Below are 20,082 nucleotides of genomic sequence, written 5' to 3' on the forward strand. Positions count from 1 at the left end.
TCTCCCTTGTAGTCAGGTGTGGCCCTGTAACAGTCTGGGGAGGTCTGGCCTTTGCTGTGCCCCCCTTCTGGCTGGAGGCATTGAGCACTGCGAAGCCACAGGCCAGAATTCTGCGACATTCAAGGGAAATAAACTTCTGTCTTTACTTAAGCTACTGCTACTCTTGAGTCTTTGATACAGAAGCTGAGTTTAACTAATACACTTACTTAACCTCTGAAAAAGTAGCCATTCATTCCTAGAGGTTTACTGTAGCTCATCAGTTTCAATATACCCTCCTCCCGCCTTTTAAACTTTCTAACATCACTGAAAACAAAATGAAACTTACAATTGATGACTTTAAGCGCCTGTTTTTGGGCAGATTACAGTGGAGCGGTAGTTATCACTGCCTTCATCAATTTATTTTGCTTATATTTTCCTTCTGTGTGTGCATGTGACATGATAAAAATCTATGTTTATCCTAAGTCTAAAAATTCTTTCAGTAAGTATAAAATAAACACTATCACCTTACTTTCTTTCCTAGCAGTACATAAAATAATGGTGTACAGCCGTCCCTCAGCATCTGTGGGAGGTTGGTTCCAAGACCCCCCAGGATACCAAAATCCGAGGATGCTCAAATCCCATCTATAAAATGACCTGGTGTTATCCTCCATATAATTTAAGTCATCTCCAGATTACATATAATACCTAATAAAGTATAAACACTATGTAAATAGTTGCAAACACAATGTAATGCTGCTGTTTGGAACTTTATCTGTAGATTTTTTCAGGATATTTTCGATCCTCGGTTGGCTGAACCCGTGGATGCGAAACCTGCATCCTAAAATGGATGATGTTTTGGATTCTATGAAATAAGGTTAAATCAGTGACTAAGTTTTCTATCAGGACGCAATATTCAAAATGCATGAGCACAAGTAAGACACACAAGGTATAATGAAAATATAAGCGTTTAAGTCAGACTGTGTTGAATTTAAATCTTAGCTTTTTACCACTTGATTACTGAGATTTATGTATTTATTTGAACCTCAGTTTTCATATCTATAAAATGGGCATAATATCATTTCCAGAACTCAGCTGTTAGGCTTAAATAATAGAATAGCAATTAAAAATATATATTATGCTCGCTACACTGGGCACTTTTACATGCATGTATTTAGTTAATGTACTCAACACTCCCATACAGAAGAGAATATCACTACCACTCTGAGTAACAAACCAGGGAGGACTCAGCAGCCTGCTGCAGGTCCCACTGACGAGCAGTTGTGCTGGGATTCAAGCCCAGACAGTCTAGCCTAACTGGAGAGACTTCATTCTAACCATCACGCTCTGTGGGTCAATAATCTTCAGTTATTAAAGAAATGGTGAGCGAAGGCTATGGATATGATTCCTCCCAGTGTTTTGGTGACGATCAGGTATTTCTTTTTTTTTTAAAACATCTTTATTGGAGAATAATTGTTTTACAATGGTGTGTTAGTTTATGCTTTATAACAAAATGAATCAGCTATATGTATACATATATCCCCATATCTCCTCCCTCTTGCGTCTCCCTCCCACCCATCTAGGTGGTCACAAAACACCGAGCTGATCTCCCTGTGCTATGCGGCTGCTTCCCACTAGCTATCTGTTTCACGTTTGGTAGTGTTTATATGTCCGTGCCACTCTCTCACTTCGTCCCAGCTTACCCTTCCCCCTCCCCGTGTCCTCAGGTCCATTCTCTACGGCTGCGTCTTTATTCCTGTCCTGCCCCTAGGCTCTTCAGAACCTTTTTGTTTGTTTGCTTTTTAGATTCCATACATGTGTTGGCATACGGTATTTATTTTTCTCTTTCTGACTTACTTCACTCTGTATGACAGTCTCTAGGTCCATCCACCTCACTACAAACAACTCAATTACGTTTCTTTTTATGGCTGAGTAATATTCCATTGTATATATGTGCCACATCTTCTTTATCCATTCATCTGTCAATGGACACTTGGGTTGCTTCCATGTCCTGGCTATTGTAAATTGAGCTGCAATGAACATTCTGGTACATGACTCTTTTTGAATTATGGTTTTCTCAGGATATATGCCCAGTAGTGGGATTGCTGGGTCCTATGGTAGTTCTATTTTTAGTTTTTTAAGGAACCTCCATACTGTTCTCCACAGTGGCTGTAACAATTTACATTCCCACCAACAGTGCAAGAGGGTTCCCTTTTCTCCACACCCTCTCCAGCATTTATTGCTTGTAGATTTTTTGATGATGGCCATTCTGACTGGTGTGAGGCGATAATCTCATTGTAGTTTTGATTTGCATTTCTCTAATAATTAGTGATGTTGAGCATCCTTTCATGGGTTTGTTGGCAATCTGTATATCTTCTTTGGAGAAATGTCTGTTTAGGTCTTTTGCCCATTTTTGGATTGAGTTGTTTGTTTTTTTGATATTGAGCTGCTTGTAAATTTTGGAGATTAATCTTTTGTCAGTTGCTTCATTTGCAAATATTTTCTCCCATTCTGAGGGTTGTCTTTTCATCTTGTTTATGGTTTCCTTTGCTGTGCAAAAGCTTTGAAGTTTCATTAGGTCCCATTTGTTTATTTTTGTTTTTATTTCCATTTCTCTAGGAGGTGGGTCAAAAAGGATCTTGCTGTGATTTATGTCATAGAGTGCTCTGCCTATGTTTTCCTCTAAGAGTTTTTTAGTGTCTGGCCTTACATTTAGGTCTTTAACCCATTCTGAGTTTATTTTTGTGTATGGTGTTAGGGAGTGTTCTAATTTCATTCTTTTACATGCAGCTGTCCAGGTTCCCCAGCACCACTTATTGAAGAAGCTGTCTTTCTTTTCTCCACTGTATATTCTTCCCTCCTTTATCAAAAATAAGGTGACCATATATGCGTGGGTTTATCTCTGGGCTTTCTATCTGAACAGGTATTTCGACTACTCTGCTAACTAACTAGTACTCCAAAGGAGTAGGCCACCTCACCTCCTCAGTGTGGGGTGGGGTTAAGGGCTTACTAAATGCTGCATCAAAGCAGAATGCTAGTCTTCTTCACTTTTGAAATTTAACTTATTCTTCTGGATGAAACTGATTAAAAACCATTCCTGATTCCTTTGGATAGAATTTTCTTAAAGCAACTACATTTAACCCCTCACCCCCCAAAATATTTAAGTCTAAAATGCTCAAAGAAATTAGAAAAAAATAATAAAACATTTGTAAGCCATAGAAAACCTTTAACAATTTAGCCAGAAAATACATGCTCATGTCGTTTTCAGGAGTGGAGCTTAGTTTTCAATATACCTCATTTAATGAGATTTAAAGCTTCTTAAAAGATCTGTCACCCAAACTAGCAGCACCAAAAGCCATGAGGTCACTGACTCAGAGACAGCCCTGACTCAGCATATTGGAAGAGGTGATTTTTTAATGGAAAGTCACAGTGCATCGGGCATACGTTTTAATCATAATCTAAAAACTGGTTAAGATTTTAAACAGAACTTTACTTCACCATTTTCACAAATTCAAACCCAATTAAAGTACAGATGATTTAAAACCACCTTAGATACTGCTGCCTAAGGCCAACAGGACAAAAGTCTAATTTACCATATTGGTATTTTGTAAAGTTTATTGTCAAAATCGACTTAAATTCTTCTAACTACGAATTCTTTGACAACAAAAATAGGCTCTCCGCAACTAAACAAGTAATTACTCTATTACTTTGGGAAGAATTTGTCAATAAACCGATAAAGGTTAGAGCATCATCTCTTTCAATATGTTTTAATTAACTTTCGAAGGGAAAACTATTAGTTTACCTTTAAAGCTTTCTGAATTGCAGCCTTCTTCAAGACATCAGGGTTAAATTCTAATGGGTTACTCTTTCAAGTCAGAAGAAAATGAATACACCAAGGGTTAATAAAACATGCAATGAGGAGTTTATGTTAAGGTTAATGACATGAAAATTTACGAAAACAACAACAAAAAATCTTTAAACAAAAACCACCAAGAATTAAACAAAGAAACAGTATAAACCATTTGTAAAAGTATTCTTATTGCCCAAGATTTTATCTTAGACTAAACCTTTATAAATATCAAAACATATTTCCTTACCTTCTATGATTACTGTTCCTTTACTCCCCCACCCCTCCTGTCTTTGGGATTTGAAAAATCCAAGAGTGAAACTTGAGGAAAGGGTTCTATTTACTATCCTTTGCTTGAACAAACCCCTAAAATATCAACCATTATTAACCTAAAGGTTTTACCTAAAGTACAAATGAATGGGCCACAGACACCCCAACTGCTCTCAAACCAAATCATATCCTATAACACCAAACCCTACTTTTCCTCCTTCTGAACTTTACCTTCTAGTGGAAAACCACAGCAGAGATGGGACCCGATCTATTTCGTCCCCCATTCTTTTCCAAGCACAAAATGCAGAGGCTGATTAGATCACCTCAAAAGTTCCTCCTCGCTTTAAAGTTCTATTATTACAGGTTTTATGTCCTACTTGTATTGATTTTTAAAAACTCATTACTTTCTTGCCCTCAAAAGGGCAAGACTGAGTTGTTTTGCAAGATCCTTTGAGGATTAACATTTAAGATGAAAAACTTGATCACTTCATCAAGTGATCACTTGATCACTTGAGTTGTAATTAACTTCAAATTGAATTCTATTCTTTGTGAAGCTGCCTGAAACACCAGCCCCAGCAGATGCCCCTAGAGGGGGGGGCCGGGCCGGGCTGGGAACTGCTGCCCTGAGCTGTGAGGACAGACCTTCTGCGGGCACCAAGGAAACTCTAACTTTGCAAGGATGTGACCTGTACTGTGCACATGTTATTCCAAGTGCATCAAGTGAAGTGAAACAAAGAAAGAAGCCACGGTGGGTGTCAGGGGTGCAAGAGGAGCCTGTGAGCGTGGGCGTGGGAAGCTGCACCGGCCTGGGGTGAGACAGATCAGGCTGCTCAGGTGCACTCGGTGAGGGCCCAGCGTGGGGCCTCCAGACATCACTGCACCGTCCACTCTGGGGCTGCTCACCGTAAGCAGGGGCAGTAACAGCAACCTGCACTTTTTTAAACTGAGAGCTAAAATCACTTTCACAGAGCACCTAGAAGCATCACACCCAAGGGTCTCCATGTTATACAGCCAACGTTTTTATGTATAAAGTGGACATTAGTGCAAACACCACTCCCCTCAGATAAACTCCATATACCGCACTATGAACTTACAAACTTAATGAAGTGGTAACAAATTCACTTTATACACGGATGGACCAGACAGGAGGGTGGAAAACGTGGGCTCTGGGTCACACAGCGGTGCTCAGATCCTGGCTCTGTGGCTTGCTAGTGGCAACCCTGGGTCTCTAATCTCAGTGCCTCATCTGAGAAAGGATCCTGCCAGCCTGAGACTCAATGAGTTGTGCACGCAGAGCCCTTGGAAAGCACTTGGGAAATGCATGTGGTCATGGAGGCCTCAGGGTCTGAAGCTGGCCTCCGGGGGTCAGAAATCACCCTCTCGTTCCTCTGGCCAGAAGGAGGAGGCCCGAGTGCTAAGGCCACAGGATAAAGAGGCCGTTCCCAGCTTGGGAGAAAGTCCTGCTGTGCTGAGGCTTCCAGACAGGACCACTGGTGGAAATGCACTGGTGAGGCTGAACATGAAGAGAGTTTTGAGCAGCAAAAGGTAAGAGAGCGACGGGCTGGCAGCAGCCCAAAACCTCTACTGGAAATAGCAACAGGCTCAGCCTTTAGGGACAACTGACAACTGATCTCACTTCACACTGACAATCAAAGGGGAGAAAAGTGATCAATCTATTCGAATTTATTTTGTAGGACATTTTGTTGATTCCTACAACTGAATCATCAAGCAGAACATGTGGTTTTGGTAATGTGGGAGGAAAGTTAGTTTGGATAACCCAGCCACATCTTAGCTAAATATTACAAAGCAATTTAAAAAATCCTGACACAAGTTCAGAAATATTTCCTTTAAAAGAAGCAGTTACAGAAAACAGTAACTCATGCAGCTGAGCAAGACTGTCATTTACAGCAGCTTACAACACAGATTTCCACTAGGAAACACCTGGAAGTGACAGAAAACAGCTGCTGATATGCATGACTGCCCTCATTCTGACCTCCCAGAAGGTGGGCAGGGGATGCGAGGAGACGCAACAGCAGCTCACCCACTCTTCAGGGGCTTGACTGTCCTCACCTATAAAATGGGTCAAAAATGCCTATACTTTCAGTTTTGCTCTCCCCCTTCTTTTTTATTTTTTAAATAAGAATAAACTGAGAATGCATGCAGAAATAGAAATAACAAATTAAAATGAAACAAATGAACTTTAAGAATCTCACTAGTTATTGAATTAAATCAATAATTAGTTTCTAGACTAATGACTAAGCCATCGGTGGCTTTCTCTGACCCCAAAGCAAGTGAAAATAACTGCTAAAAGGACCAAGAAGAGTGCCAGGAATCAAGGCACCAGAGCAAGGCCTCAGGGAAACATATGAGATGAAAATCAGCTTCCCAGATAAAGGTAGAAATGCTCAATTACCCACCCCAGGAAATTCTTTAAGTTCCTTAAAAGAAGTGAATCATAAACTCAACATGTTTTTGCACCCTAGGAGCTCTGGTTAAATGGGGAGGGAGAAGGCGTGTTTTCAGAGCAGCAGTGAGTTTCTGTCTTCACTGACTGTCCCCAAGGCCACGGGGGACTTCATGGAAAGCCAAGCTCTGACACTTCTGTGTTTGGTCAGGAGGAGAAAGTAGATTTAAGGAAGTTTTTTGAAAGCTTGCAAAGAAATATTTACATCTCACATTGAGATGAACCATAAGAAAATCCATTTTAATCATTATGGCTTCACTACTTTTTCCTCAGATGATTTTTTTTTGTTAATTTTTTAAGGGCCAGGAGCAGCGTCAGAGCCCAAGGCTCCCCCATGGCTCATGGGGTTTGTCCACCTCGGTATCAGATGCAGTCACCAACATTAGTTACAGCAGTGTTACGTTTCACAAAACAAGCACGAAAGAAACATGCCCAGTAACTGAAATCATGCAAGAAGCTGAAAAAGCATGCACGTCATTCCACCACTGAGCAGATGGCATTGAAGCTCCAGTCCACATTCTAGCAGTCTCCACCAAACAGAAGGAAGGAAGAACACTGAGAACTCACAAATAGTGCTCTACAGACTGAGGCAGTATTTTCACAAAACACTAGTCCCGACGCTCGCCTCTCTTTTAAGTAGCCACACCCAAAGTTTCCCTCGTAGATACTCTTGGGAAAATGGAAATGGGAGAAGAAAGCAAAGAATGGTGGATTGTGGTCAATGAAGGCACAAGAGCACTAATAACCAGGATGCAACAGGCAGAGTCAAAGAATCACGCAGAAACGCAGGGGACAGCACGCACTCCCGTGGAGACAGGCCCAACCGGGCAGTGGTTTTGTAAAGATCCTTTGCCTTTGACGGCCAGAGCATACCTTCATGCACAAAGTGCCCTTTTAACAGAAGGTTGTACAATCACTTTTCTTTCTGTCTTTTGCTTACATGACATTATTCAATTTTAATTTAATGTGACAAAACACACAGTTCTAAAGAGAGGCCAATTCCCCACCACTTTGCTCTATATCCTAAAATACATAACAAATTCACTTCCATCAGGCATTATGAAAGACTTTAAAACATTATTGTGGTTAAAAGCAAAAAGTTCTACCGTACAAGTAATTCTGCAGAAAGGTTAAACCTTCACTGAAAGAAAGAGTACAATTATATACATTTATACACACAATTGTTACATCTTCCCAATATGAAAAAAATACATGATCAGATTTTAATCGTTAAAAACTTTAAATAAAACATAGAGATGCCCAAAATACATTGACTCTGCTTGTGAACGAAGCCCAAGTAATGCACAATTTTAAACCCTTGAGAGGTGCTAAACAGAATCAGGGTGTGCATTTCACGAGGTAAAGGAACAGCATGGTGCGATCACAGTGAGGTGAGATGCCCAGACGTCCACCCGCACCAAGGACACACCCTGGGGGACTGTCTACAGGTGCACTTGGGTGACCTGGAACCAGTATCATTTCAGGAGGAAACACCTTTCATCTGGAGGTAGTTGTCTTTCTTTCAACAAAACTGGCCTCCAACAGTGAAATGGAACAAGGAAGGCCATCTATTGAACAAGTGAATGGGCACTCAAAACACATTATCAGGGTTTCCCTGGTGGCGCAGTGGTTGAGAGTCCGCCTGCCGATGCAGGGGACACGGGTTCCTGCTCCGGTCCGGGAAGATCCCACATGTCGCGGAGCGGCTGGGCCCGTGAGCCATGGCCGCTGGGCCCGTGCGTCCGGAGCCTGTGCTCCGCAACGGGAGAGGCCACAACAGTGAGAGGCCTGCGTACCGCAAAACAAAAACAAAACCACGCAAAAAAAAAACATTATCAAAACGATAAACACTGATCACGAGCACACTAGCCTCAGTGTGGAGGCGAGCATCACACCAGGGCTTGATCGACCCTTCTCCACGCTTCTAGTCGTTGTCTGTAAAAACTGTTCTCTACAGTTTTTCTGAGAGTGAAATGACTCTGACGCCCACGAGGAGAGGCACTGCTCTGGGCCAGAAGCCGTGTGTGCAGGGGATCACCCGACGCTGCCCCGTCACCCTGCTGTGCTACTTCCAGGATGATGCCAAAGGGATATAATTTTCATCTTTAGGCACTACATTTTAATAATTAGTGATTCTCTACAGAAAATCTTCTTCTCTAACTACTAGGTGTATTCTTTTCCTATGTACTGGAGATTTCTTCTTAAAACATGTAAGATAATTCTGACCATCCTGGATAAACCAATAAGATGTAAACATAAAATTACACTCATGGAGGAAATGCACACGTATCCCTCTCCACTGCTGCTCTCTTGGACTGGAGTGAAGTGAAAACACAGCAACAAGAATGGGGACATGGCGTGGGCGCGGCTGAACACAGCAGGATCCACTGCCAGGAAACGAGCACCCAGTGGGCTCTCGCGGAGGCACCTACCGGGAGGTTCCTGGCTGAGTCCAAGTACAAGACGAGCAGCGAGGAGGACAGCCCGTCATTGGCTTGATCTTTGTCAGCTCTGATGTCTGTCAGCACCTACAAGGAAAGGAAAAAGCTTCAGCAGGTGGGTTTCCAAGGTTCCTATTTCTTCCTGATTATGTCTATAATCCTCAAGAGAATAAGAAAAGTGGAGAAATAAGCATCTGATATATGCAATACAGAGAGAATGAACATAAGATTCTATTCAGATCAATCAAACGAAGCATTCGGGTCACCTGTGGCTCTTCAAATCCCTATACAATAATCAAGCACAAAATTTAAAGATCTCATAAAACAGGTGAGAATGACCTGTAAACTTCCATTATCTCTAATTTATCCCTGGTACTACTGTAGTGATTTACAGCACAGGAGTCAAAATGATTGCTGTATTTTTTTTAAGTGAGCAGCAGCACAGTTTAAAGGTACTAATCTTAGCGATCAGGAGTGCAGGCTGTCATGGGACCCCATCCAGCACCTTCTCGAGGTTTGAAGCGTCTGGCATGAGCGTGAGCCACTCCAGTTTCAAGTGCAGCTTTCCTCTGAGGACCTCGTCCAGGGTGAACCACTGCAGAGAAAGCAAGACAGTTCAGCCAAAGTCCTCCTGGATCAGACACGCAAACTGAACAGTCTCCACAAACACAGAAGGCCTGAGTCCTGCCACCTTTAGCTCCAGGCCTGAGAACCAGCTGCTGGCCCCAGACACCAACAGCAGTGGCCACTTTGCGTGTCTTAACTCACTGACTCCCAATTCCACCCCCGATTCACATGCAAGGACTCAAATGTCCTCTTATACCACCCAACACTGTCAGGCTTTTACGTATGGACTTCCATAGAATTTATGGGCCAAGAGAGAATATAACATTGATCCCAAGTCTGAATTTCAATATCAGACACATTAACAGGTCTGTTTTTCCTCATCACTATATACTAATAATTAGTATACACTTGTTTCAGCTTAAAAGCCACAAAGCAATTAATCGAGGATGGCCCCCAAACACTCAGTATTAAGAAGAGACTGCCCCGAGTGCAGGGCTTTGTCTGCTCTGCCTGTCACTGCACACAGCACCTGGCACACAACATGATAAACTGCAGATACCTGTTGAGTGTGTGCTGGCGTGCATGGGAAGGGAAACATGTTACTTTGAAAGCAGATCTCAGCAGTGATTTGGTTAATTACGCTTTACTTATCCAAATCTTACCCATCTTTTAGAAGCCACCACAAACTTCCTTTTTTATCCTTTTTATTCTGATAGCAATATCTTGCTTGAAGTACGTCTGTTGCTGTCAATTCATACTGTATTTGTGGGTATCTTTCATGGGACAATTTCTCATCAACTGCACTGTGCCAGCTCTGCTGTGAACTCCAACTATCTTTAAAATGCCTGTTATTGGGGAGTTTCTCCCAGATTCTGCCCTGACTCCGAAGGAGAGCGTGCCTGCCTGAAACAAAGTTGGTGTGTGTTTGCATCCTCAGGAATTTCGAGTGTCTGGTAGGTGCTGACTTCTTTTCACTTTGCTGTTACTAGAAGGCCTAAGTCCTCAACGTCTGTGAGCGGATGTTAAGTTCTCAGACCATCGGGTGGCGGTGGCAGCAGGTGCTCTGTCAACACTCATGAAATAGAACAATACTCAAAGGAAACTTACTTCATCTAAAAGGCGCTCCTTTTCAACTTCAATAAGATCAATCATAAGACTATAGAAATAACAATACAACAACTTTAGAACACAGAAACACACTTCTTACAACTGAAATAACCTTAAGCATTAGTCTATGAAAAGGTACTCCAGAAATGCAACAAAATGCTAGTTTGTCAAGAAACAGACTTCTTCCAAAAGCTTCCCCAAGCTTCCACCCACGAGAGTGAAGCGAGGTAGGGAAGAGCGGGGAGGTAGGAACACTCGGTGAGGCACAGCTGCGGTCAGAGCTGGGAGGGCTGGTCTTCCCCACACGGAGCTGCTCACACGCACCCCAATTGTGCAGGCATATTCCGCCCTGGGCCTGGCGTGCCCTCCGGGCTGCTGCCCATCGCTCCGGCTCAGCCACCTGCACGCTCAGTTAGGCCTTGACTGCCTCCCCAGACTCGCTCCTCAGCTCTGACCAGAGTCTCTGTGGCCACAGAGGCCTCTGCCTCATGCTCGGCATGTCCCCGACAGCCAGTTCCATTTCCCCCAATAATCCTGCACTGCTGGAAGCATGCAGCCGGCCCCCCCGAGCCAGAGACGACCAGGACGGGACAGTGACACCCCCTTCTTCTGCAGCCACACCTCCTCTCTGCCCCCGAGCTCTGCCCCAGGTCCGACCTGACATCTCTCTCCTGATCTATCCCAACAGCCTCCTGAAGGCCGGCCAGTCCCCAGTCTCGGTCCCTGATAACCTAACAGTGGCTTTACTGGAATGCAGGTCTGATCTGTTCGCTGCCTTGCTTGAAATCTTTTGGTTGCTCCTCATTAAACTGTCTCATGAATGAATTCTGAGGTCACAGCCTAACACACAGGCCATTCTTGATGAAGCCAGACATGTCCAATGTCATCTATCCTTATATCTTTTTTGCCACAAGAAATTCAGTTAAATAATAAAGGTTAGGCTGAAGTGTGTTTTTTGGTATTTTTTTCAGCTGTACAGGTTGTTCAATTTAAGCAAACAGGTCAATATTTGCTTTTCCAGTATATAGGCACAATATAAATTACTATCTACTCCCCGCCCCCATAACCCAATAACAAATCAAAAGTTAAAAAACCTGTTTCTATAACCTAGCGCACACCTGCCTGCGTGGTGTAAAGGCTGGAGAGCTGGGCTGGACTGGGGGCCATGCGTGGCTGCTGAGCACTTAAAATGGGGCAGCACAACTAAGAAAATGAATTTTAAACTTTGCTTAACTTTAATCAATTTAATTTAAATAGCAACATGTGGCTGCTATGATGGACACAGATCTAGCAGCTTTCCTTTACTTACTTAAATGTGAATGTTTTAGGAACAAACCGTGTTTTAAGAAATCTAAGGTGAAGCAACGCTACATCTAAGAGCCATTTTAAAATACACATCACATGTACATAATCCTGTTTTTGAAGTTATATTACATGTTTAACAGTGATTATCAAAGAAAAAGAGTCTACGCTCTCCTCAGTCACGAAGGATTTACCTTCCGAGGAAGTCGTCCTTGTCTGGGTCTTCGTCAAAGAGCTCGATCTCTAATTCTTGTCCGGGATGTTCATAGACCAGAGCCTGAAAGGTAGCAGCTCACAGTTATCTCACATTCACTAGTATCGTGTCTACTGAGTACGTGACTGCAGTCAGCGGCAGCAGCTGCACAGCACTGAGGTCCCCGCTGCCGGACCCGACACACTTCTGGATGGCAGGGTCCCTGCTAGGGACCTGTATCTGCGCACATGGCCATGGGCCACTGTGCCTTGTCTCCAGTTACCGGGGGCCACAAGCTTGGATGTCTCTCCACTCCGGCAGCGGCCCCGGTCAGTGCTGGCTGCAGGGTGGCCGCAAGTGCCCCACTCACCACCACTCCGAGATTGAGAGATTTGGCAACAGACCAGGCTGGGAGGACGGGAAGCTGATGGGTATAAACTGCACCACTTCTCAGTTCTTTCCAAACCGCATACCTTGTGATGCAGCAATTCCACTCTGAGGAGCGTAATGTGGGGAAAACTTGGCCAAATGCAGAAAACCCACGACACTCATACAGCACTGGTTACAATGAACCCAAAAGCCCAGATCTCTCTGAGTAAAAACATGATGGTACCTACTCAAGTGAACAGCTATATTTATTGACATGTAGAGATGTCCAGATGTATTAAATGAAAATTTACAAAATGGTAAATAACCTCATTTTGGAATACGTTTACGTGTATTAAGGGCTAATTATTTACTGTGATAGCTTGATGCGATTAAGGTTTAAAATTTTGTGTGAGGTAGGGATACAAGGTACAATAGTTTTAAAAATGGAAAATGAAAGCAAAGAGAATTGAGATTACCCTGAACTAAATAAGCACACCACGACCCCGCAGTAGGAGTGGAACAGAAATGTGGAGGGGGGACGGCAGCAGCACCCACTCCCTCACCTCGTACACCTCGTTCCACTTTGGACTGAGGTTCTCCTTGATGACCTTGCTTTGGAAGATTTGGTTGCCAACTCGAATCACTCCATAGGGGTCTGACTTCCCCTTGATAAGTCCCTTAAGGTAAGTGTCTTTTCCCTGAAGATCCTGAGCTTCAATAAAGTGTATCCTCAGGACACCCTGGAAAGAAGGAAGACAGAGCAGACTGCTCACTGGCTCACCCAACAGACATGGAGCGAAGCCTGTGCACAGGGACCAGGCAGCTCCTCCTCCCTGAGCAAAAAAGGCAAACACGTGATGCCAGGAGCAGCACAACGGGGTCCCAGGGGTCTGACCGGAGCCAGAGACAGGATGGGCTAGCGTGAGCCACCACCTCTTGCAGACTTCTCCTGGGACGGGGGGTCCCAGAGCGGCACTGTACCCCAGGGACCCCAGGAGCCCAACTTGGGCAGGGCAGGACGGCAGGAGGTCAGATGGCACAGGGCCTCATGGGTCACCAAACAGTCCTGTGTTTCGGTAGTTGTAACATTAGTGCTAACTGCAGTGATAACCAGTGATAACTGGCACTACAGGATGCACGAGACTGTTCCTAAGTCCTTGATGTGCAATTACTTTCCAATTACTTCACTGAATTTTTACAACAATCCTGTGAAATACTGTCATTAAACCTATTTTATGGATAGGAAACTGAAAATCTGAGATACATATGACTCACAGACTTAACATCGTTATCTTTTTCAAAAATGTTGTTTAATTGATAGAATTAAAAATCTTCACTCATATTTCTTTCAAGGCAAACACAACCTGTAAAGTTACCTTTAGGAGGGTAGCATTCTACACCACAAAACACTTTTAAAAAAATTACCAGGTAGTATTTCTGAACCAACCAGCATAGAAAGATGACATTTTTACAGATAAATACGCTTTTAAAACCATAACAAAACAAAATCCCTGGCTTATATTTTCACAGGTCTAAAGCTTAGATAATGTGGCAACAAACATATCTGAGCAGCAGGGAGGCTGGATCCGGGCAGGCTTAGATGGTCACCTGTACTCAGAGAATACAAAGCCTAATGGCCTAGGAGCATGGGGATTTCTATGTGGAAAGGCAGGCCTGCGTTTCCAGAGATGAGAATCCTAAGTTAAGGAAAAAAAGACATCCCTGTCTCATACATGGTGGCCCATCACATCTGCTGAATGCCAGCAGTGTAACTAATTCGGGCACGAATGACTGGGGGGTTGTTACTTGAAACAATACAGGAATGCTCAGGCACGTTTGTTGGTTTGCGCACTGTTACTGAGATCGAATTTACCTAGAAAGAGTAACGGGCAGTGGGGAAAGGCTGGCCACTTCTACTTCAGGAAACAAACACTGAACTAGGACCAGACACCATGTGACAGGCTGCCCACTCCACTTCTGGAGCCCAAGGTTGGTCAGACCAGACGGGTGGGGTGAAGCCCAGGGGGGAGAAGCCCTTGCTAACTGGGGCCGACCCTCCAGCTCTGTGCCCAGCAGAGAATTCCACGTCCTTGGCCAGCAGGCTCTCACAGTCTCAGACAGAGGTTGTTTAGTTTACTCAGACGAAGGTGACTCCAACATGTGTGACCCGCCTCTGTGTGCAGGCATCACCCCAACTTACAGATGAAGAAACAGCAGCCCAGACACACCAAGGAATATGCTCCCAAAGTGAAGCTGCTGCCTAACCCCAGGGCTGTGACTCAGCCCCGGCCATGCCCTTCCATCCCACCCAGGGCAGCTGTAACACTAACGACGTGCCTGCCACATCCCTCACTGAATGACCTCAAAGATGCCCACTTTGTCATATCTGAGGGGAGGCTTGTACAACGTTCCCAGCTTAGGCTGAACTGTTACATCTTGATACATACAAATAGGAAGTGCTTTCTGAGGCAATAAATAAGTTGTCATAGCTGTTCTTTACAACTTGCAATGATATCTGCAGAATTAAATCCCCTATGAGCAGCTCTGAGGTTCACAGCTGAGGTTTAAGAACTGTCCTCAAGTCTCTGAAAGTTTTCGGCCAGATGCCCCTTAGCCAATCTCCTAAGGAACAGGGCAGGACAGACCACCTTTACTGCATCAAGATCCACGTAGCGGGTCTTCCCTGGTGGCGCAGTGGTTGAGAGTCCGCCTGCCGATGCAGGGGACACAGGTTCGTGCCCCGGTCTGGGAAGATCCCACATGCCGCGGAGCGGCTGGGCCCGTGAGCCATGGCCGCTGAGCCTGCGCGTCCGGAGCCTGTGCTCCGCAACGGGAGAGGCCACAGCAGTGAGAGGCCCGCGTACCGCAAAAAAAAAAAAAGATCCACGTGGCAAGGCTGCTGTTAGGAGAAATACAAGAAGTCACAACACCCAAGTATGTGAAGAGTTCCTCCAGTCTGTCTGTAAGTGTTAATGAACGGATGCTTACCTTTGGTATAGGAAACCGCAACTGTGCTATTTGAACTTCGCTGACAAGAGGAACTGTGATTCGGTTGGGAAGCACCAGGTAGTTTGATATTATGTCCAAAATGATAGTATCTGACAAACCACTGTTAGGCGGGAGGTAAAAAACAAACAAACCAACTATCAGACACTCCAAATACTAGTTATCTCCTGTTCACAGTGAACTTAGCAGAGACATGACACAATGTCCCACTGGCAGCGCGGAGCTGACCCTCCAACACAGTATTTGAAGCCAGCAGTTTAATACGTTAGATGCAGCACTGCCACAGTGACCATTATGTGGGGTTTATTCTGAGAACACAAGACACTATTCTGGCTATATTTCACAACGTTCTAAATAACATCTCATACATTTCCACATAACTTTATCACTGATTTAATATTGAATAAGTAAGATACATTTAAATAAATCTTTTTTTAACATAAACTATTTCAAACACCCATAAAAGTACAGAGAATACCAAAACAAGCATCCATTTATTTACTCAGTCCATGTTTATTACATTAAATTTATCTTTCCTGATATATATGCAGAGGTCCCAATGAAGTAAAGGAATTTACAGTTCATTCTTTCTTCACACTTTATTTGGGTACTGAATACTGTAATCCATTTGAAATACTATACACCACTGCACAGAGATCTCAGTAGCAAGAATAAAACTGTGGAGGCTAAAGAAACAAATGTACTTTCAATATGCTTTTTGTCTATTCTTTGGTGTAAATGTGAGAATCAAGCAACGTATGCGTGACAGCACTTTTGAAGGCATACGTAAACCAAGTTTCATTGCTATAGAAGGACACCTTTAGCCAGAAGTGCAAAGTTTTAAAAGAACCTTACTTCTTGCCAGTACTTCTCAGATGTTAACAGTATGAACATGCAGATGTAAAGTAACTACACACGGAACATCCACTGGGACACAGTGAAAGTGCGGTCATTCACTGAGTGATAACTGAGCCTCACTGCAGGTTGGGGGTCCAAATGCAAGGCCAAGATGCGGAACCTCAGCACAGCACCTTTCAGTCCGACATGGGCAGAAGACAAACCACACAGACAGCTCCACTCTACTGCTGAAGAGGCCAGTAACTCAGGCGCTAACAGTCCAGGGGGACTCAGAGGGTCTAAGCCGGCAGACACTGGATCAGTGTTCACCAAGCAGAGGATGAGGTGGCCCTTCAAAGCATTAAGACCAAGCATAGTCTTACTTCAGGCATTTCCCTGCAGAAGTACCAATTTTGTTTATATTGAAAAATCTGTTGAAACAGAAGACCCCTCACTGATGACATAAATGTTTCAAGAATCCCTTAGCTGCTATGGTGGTCGGCCACCGCCTCACCTCTCTCTAACGCCTACGGTGCCAGCACAAGGCTCAGCTAGGCAGCCCCACCCGCGGCCTCCCAAGTGGGGCTGGGCATCCCCTGAGCCGCTCTGCTCGTCCTGACTACGCCGGGGCTCAGCACACAGAACAGCTTCCACTGTGTCCCACCCTTCTGGTCCTTTGGAACCGACCCTGCTCATCACCCTACTTCTGTTTCTGTCACAACCTTCATCCCTTCAACACTCAGTTTATGGCTCTTCGTTGAAAAATGGTAAGGATAGCTAAAATTTGTGGTAAAGTAAAGTGATTCAGGCATCACTGCTACTTTATAATACCTTGGATTCTGCTTTGTAGTCAATGGATAGAGCATGTAGATGTTCATTTTGTAAAGCTTGGCACAAGATTTCATTATGTTAGGTTCAAAGTTATTAAATATCTATTTTTATAAGACAAGGCTTGCCACAGCTGTGAGATGTTTGACAAAATCTTTGAGAAATAGTAGCCCAAGTTTTACGTTAAGTAGATATGTGTATATTGTATCACATAAAATCTACATAATTATGTATCATATAATATATATAATTTAAAAGGGATATTTTACCATATTTCTTTTATACCATAGTCTCATTTTTGAAAGGTGTGTGTCTATTTCCGTCTGTATTTCTCATATATATGAGTATATATTGATACCTTTAATGACAAATGCAATCCTATACATAATGAATATAGAAGAATAGGTTTTATATACTGTATATATGAAAACCCATATACAAAACAACAGCTGGAAGTTATTACTACACAAAAAGAGCCTGCCTTCATATAAAATCATGCAATGAAATGGCGCTGTAGTTGTATGTGTGCGTCGTGCGAGTGCGCATGCATTTCTCCCTTCTAACTGAATGCTCTGGGACTGACCCCCGAGCTGTGCTGCAGGCTCATGCGGCAGAGCCCGCCCTCTGCCTCTCTACAGGGAGCCAGCACAACGCGGCCTGCAGCGCAGATGCTCGACAAACCCCTCCCAGGACGCAGGGGGGAGGAAAGCAGACCACACTCTTCTACACTAAACGACAGCAGGGATTTGTCGTTTTTGCCAGCTAAGCAGCACCCTCTCCTCTGACTTCTGGAACCCTTCCTTGGGGGACCCCCCCCGCCCACCCCCCTTCACTGGAGCTTCTTCAAGCACTTCTGCCTCCTCTCAGCGTGGGCACGAGGCCCAACCTGATCCTCAGAACCAGGAGGGTCTGTCCAAGGACAGGCAGACAAACAGAAGTCAACCCTAGAACTTTTGCTGGAACTCGTGGGAAAAGGTTTTTTTCCAACTGAGGTTGCTGAGCATGTGGAATAGAAGCTAGAAGCTGCTACTTCACAGCAAGAGTCTGCCTGGCAACAAAGCCACACACAGAAAAGCAGTCAGGAGCCGTCCTGTGGACGCCAGCACCTGGCTGTGCCTGGCTACCCCACAGGGCCACAGGCCTCTCGGCGACACCAGCCGAGGGCGCAGGCTCCACTCTGCTCACGGCCACGGCTGGCACTCACAGCAGGCACTCCGTACCCATTTGTCGGATGAGTGAATAGACTGTCTCTAAAGAACAGTATTTGTTTACTCAATTATTTACTCACTTAATGAAGACCAGGTAAGTTGGGTTTGTTGTTGCAAGCAAGAATCCTAATCAACACTTTAACAAAACTCTTTTAAAGTTTTCCTTTCGTTCCAAAAATCTTTTAAAGATAACAGTATTTTTTCTATATCCAATAAACCACAGCACCTAAAAAAGACTTTTATTGTTATGACTATGCCTCAGTGTAGTCTTAATTTTTCCCTTATAATGAAACAAAATAAAATTCTTTCTAATGGCCATTTCAAAGGCATAAACAAATACACGGGAAGAGAAAAAAACAGATTGAAACCAAGGCTTTCGTATTTCAATTTTTAAGCTATTTTAGGGGGAAAACCCCCCCACAGATTAGCAGTGTCCACTAGAAACATATGTAACTTTAACCAACAAGCAACACACTTTAACCTTCAAATGCAACAGTGAAACCAGCAGAAGCAGGCTTGGCGGCTGCAGCCTCAGACCTTCCTGCTCAGAGGTGGCTAACAGGTCTGCCGCCACCACCTTCCACCTTGGAGGACAGATGGACTCTGTGACGCGACTGGGAAGCCTCACTTCTCTCACAGGCGGGACAAGCCCTGAAGGGCTTCACATGCTCGTGGTGGAAGGTTGCCTCGTGTTTCAGACACTAGGGTACACGGAACAATGAGGGCCTCCCAGCCACACGATGCAGCTCCCAGGTCCAGGGCTGACACCTACCCCTCCAGGGAGGCACGGGTCAAGGCACATAACGCAGAAAGGGAAGGCGCAGCACAGCTCGAAAAGATTCCAGAAAGGGCTACTTTTGAAACATCTAAGCTTGAAAACTTTTTAAAGTTCTCTTTAATTTTCTGGGATATCAAAACACCAAAACTGGAAAGACACCTCATGACTAATGAAAAGGCTCCATCTAGTCCTAACAGGGCTCTCATGCAGCTCTGACCCAGAGCCTCAGATGGGGCGACAACACCAGAGCCCAAGAGAGCCCGCCCAGAAAGCATGGACCATGCTCGGAAGACACAGCTCTCAAACATCTGTGTCGTCTTTGCGACACTGGAAACGCACATGACACCACCAGCAAGCTACCCACAGGACGTGACAGAGTACTTACTTCAATCCGGGGATATCGAGAAGATTAGTCAGTCCTGTCCAATTAATTTCTAAAAGCTGTTTTAAAGAAAGGGCAAAAATATTAAGTACGCAAATTATTTCCAATTTTCATATCAAATCATGCAGGCTTGTTTCTTTATAAATGAAATGGGTTAGGTACATAATACTGTCCTATACCTTGTTTTTCACTTTGTAAAACATCAAGGCCGTTGTCCCTTGTTGGTATAGATACCTTGCCTGTTCTTGTTTTGTTCTTTTGATGTCATAATTTACTCCAGTAAAATCATAATTATTTATATACCCATCCTCCTATTGACAAGCACTTAGAATATTTACAATTTCTCTTTTATTGTAAGTAATGAATCAGTGAACACGTGTTGTTACATACACATGGAGACTAGCATTCAAAAAGTGGAAATTCTGGTCAAAGATACATGTTCATTTTTTATGTTGATAGATGCTACATAATTGCCCTAATATTGTACAAACTTACATTCCCATCAAA

General features: G+C 43.9%; 1 protein-coding gene across 7 annotated transcripts in view; it reads right to left on the reverse strand.

Annotated features, from left to right (window-relative positions):
* The window catches only part of ESYT2 (extended synaptotagmin 2), a 77,305-nt gene that overhangs the window by 13,290 nt on the left and 43,933 nt on the right, over positions 1-20,082 (reverse strand). For 5 of the 7 annotated variants that reach the window (XM_033863574.2, XM_019930233.3, XM_073810147.1 and 2 more), the window contains exons 7-14: positions 19,579-19,634; positions 15,525-15,645; positions 13,100-13,276; positions 12,169-12,251; positions 10,673-10,721; positions 9,504-9,593; positions 8,990-9,085; positions 3,779-3,841 (exon numbers count right to left, since the gene is read on the reverse strand). In XM_033863574.2, coding sequence (XP_033719465.1) covers positions 3,779-3,841; positions 8,990-9,085; positions 9,504-9,593; positions 10,673-10,721; positions 12,169-12,251; positions 13,100-13,276; positions 15,525-15,645; positions 19,579-19,634 — 735 coding nt within the window. The remainder of the gene's footprint in view (positions 1-3,778; positions 3,842-8,989; positions 9,086-9,503; positions 9,594-10,672; positions 10,722-12,168; positions 12,252-13,099; positions 13,277-15,524; positions 15,646-19,578; positions 19,635-20,082) is intronic. The other 2 variants (XM_019930235.3, XM_019930237.3) reach the window with 1 other exon arrangement.

The sequence above is a fragment of the Tursiops truncatus genome, chromosome 9, assembly GCF_011762595.2.
Source record: "Tursiops truncatus isolate mTurTru1 chromosome 9, mTurTru1.mat.Y, whole genome shotgun sequence".
In the NCBI taxonomy this organism is placed as follows: domain Eukaryota; kingdom Metazoa; phylum Chordata; class Mammalia; order Artiodactyla; family Delphinidae; genus Tursiops; species Tursiops truncatus.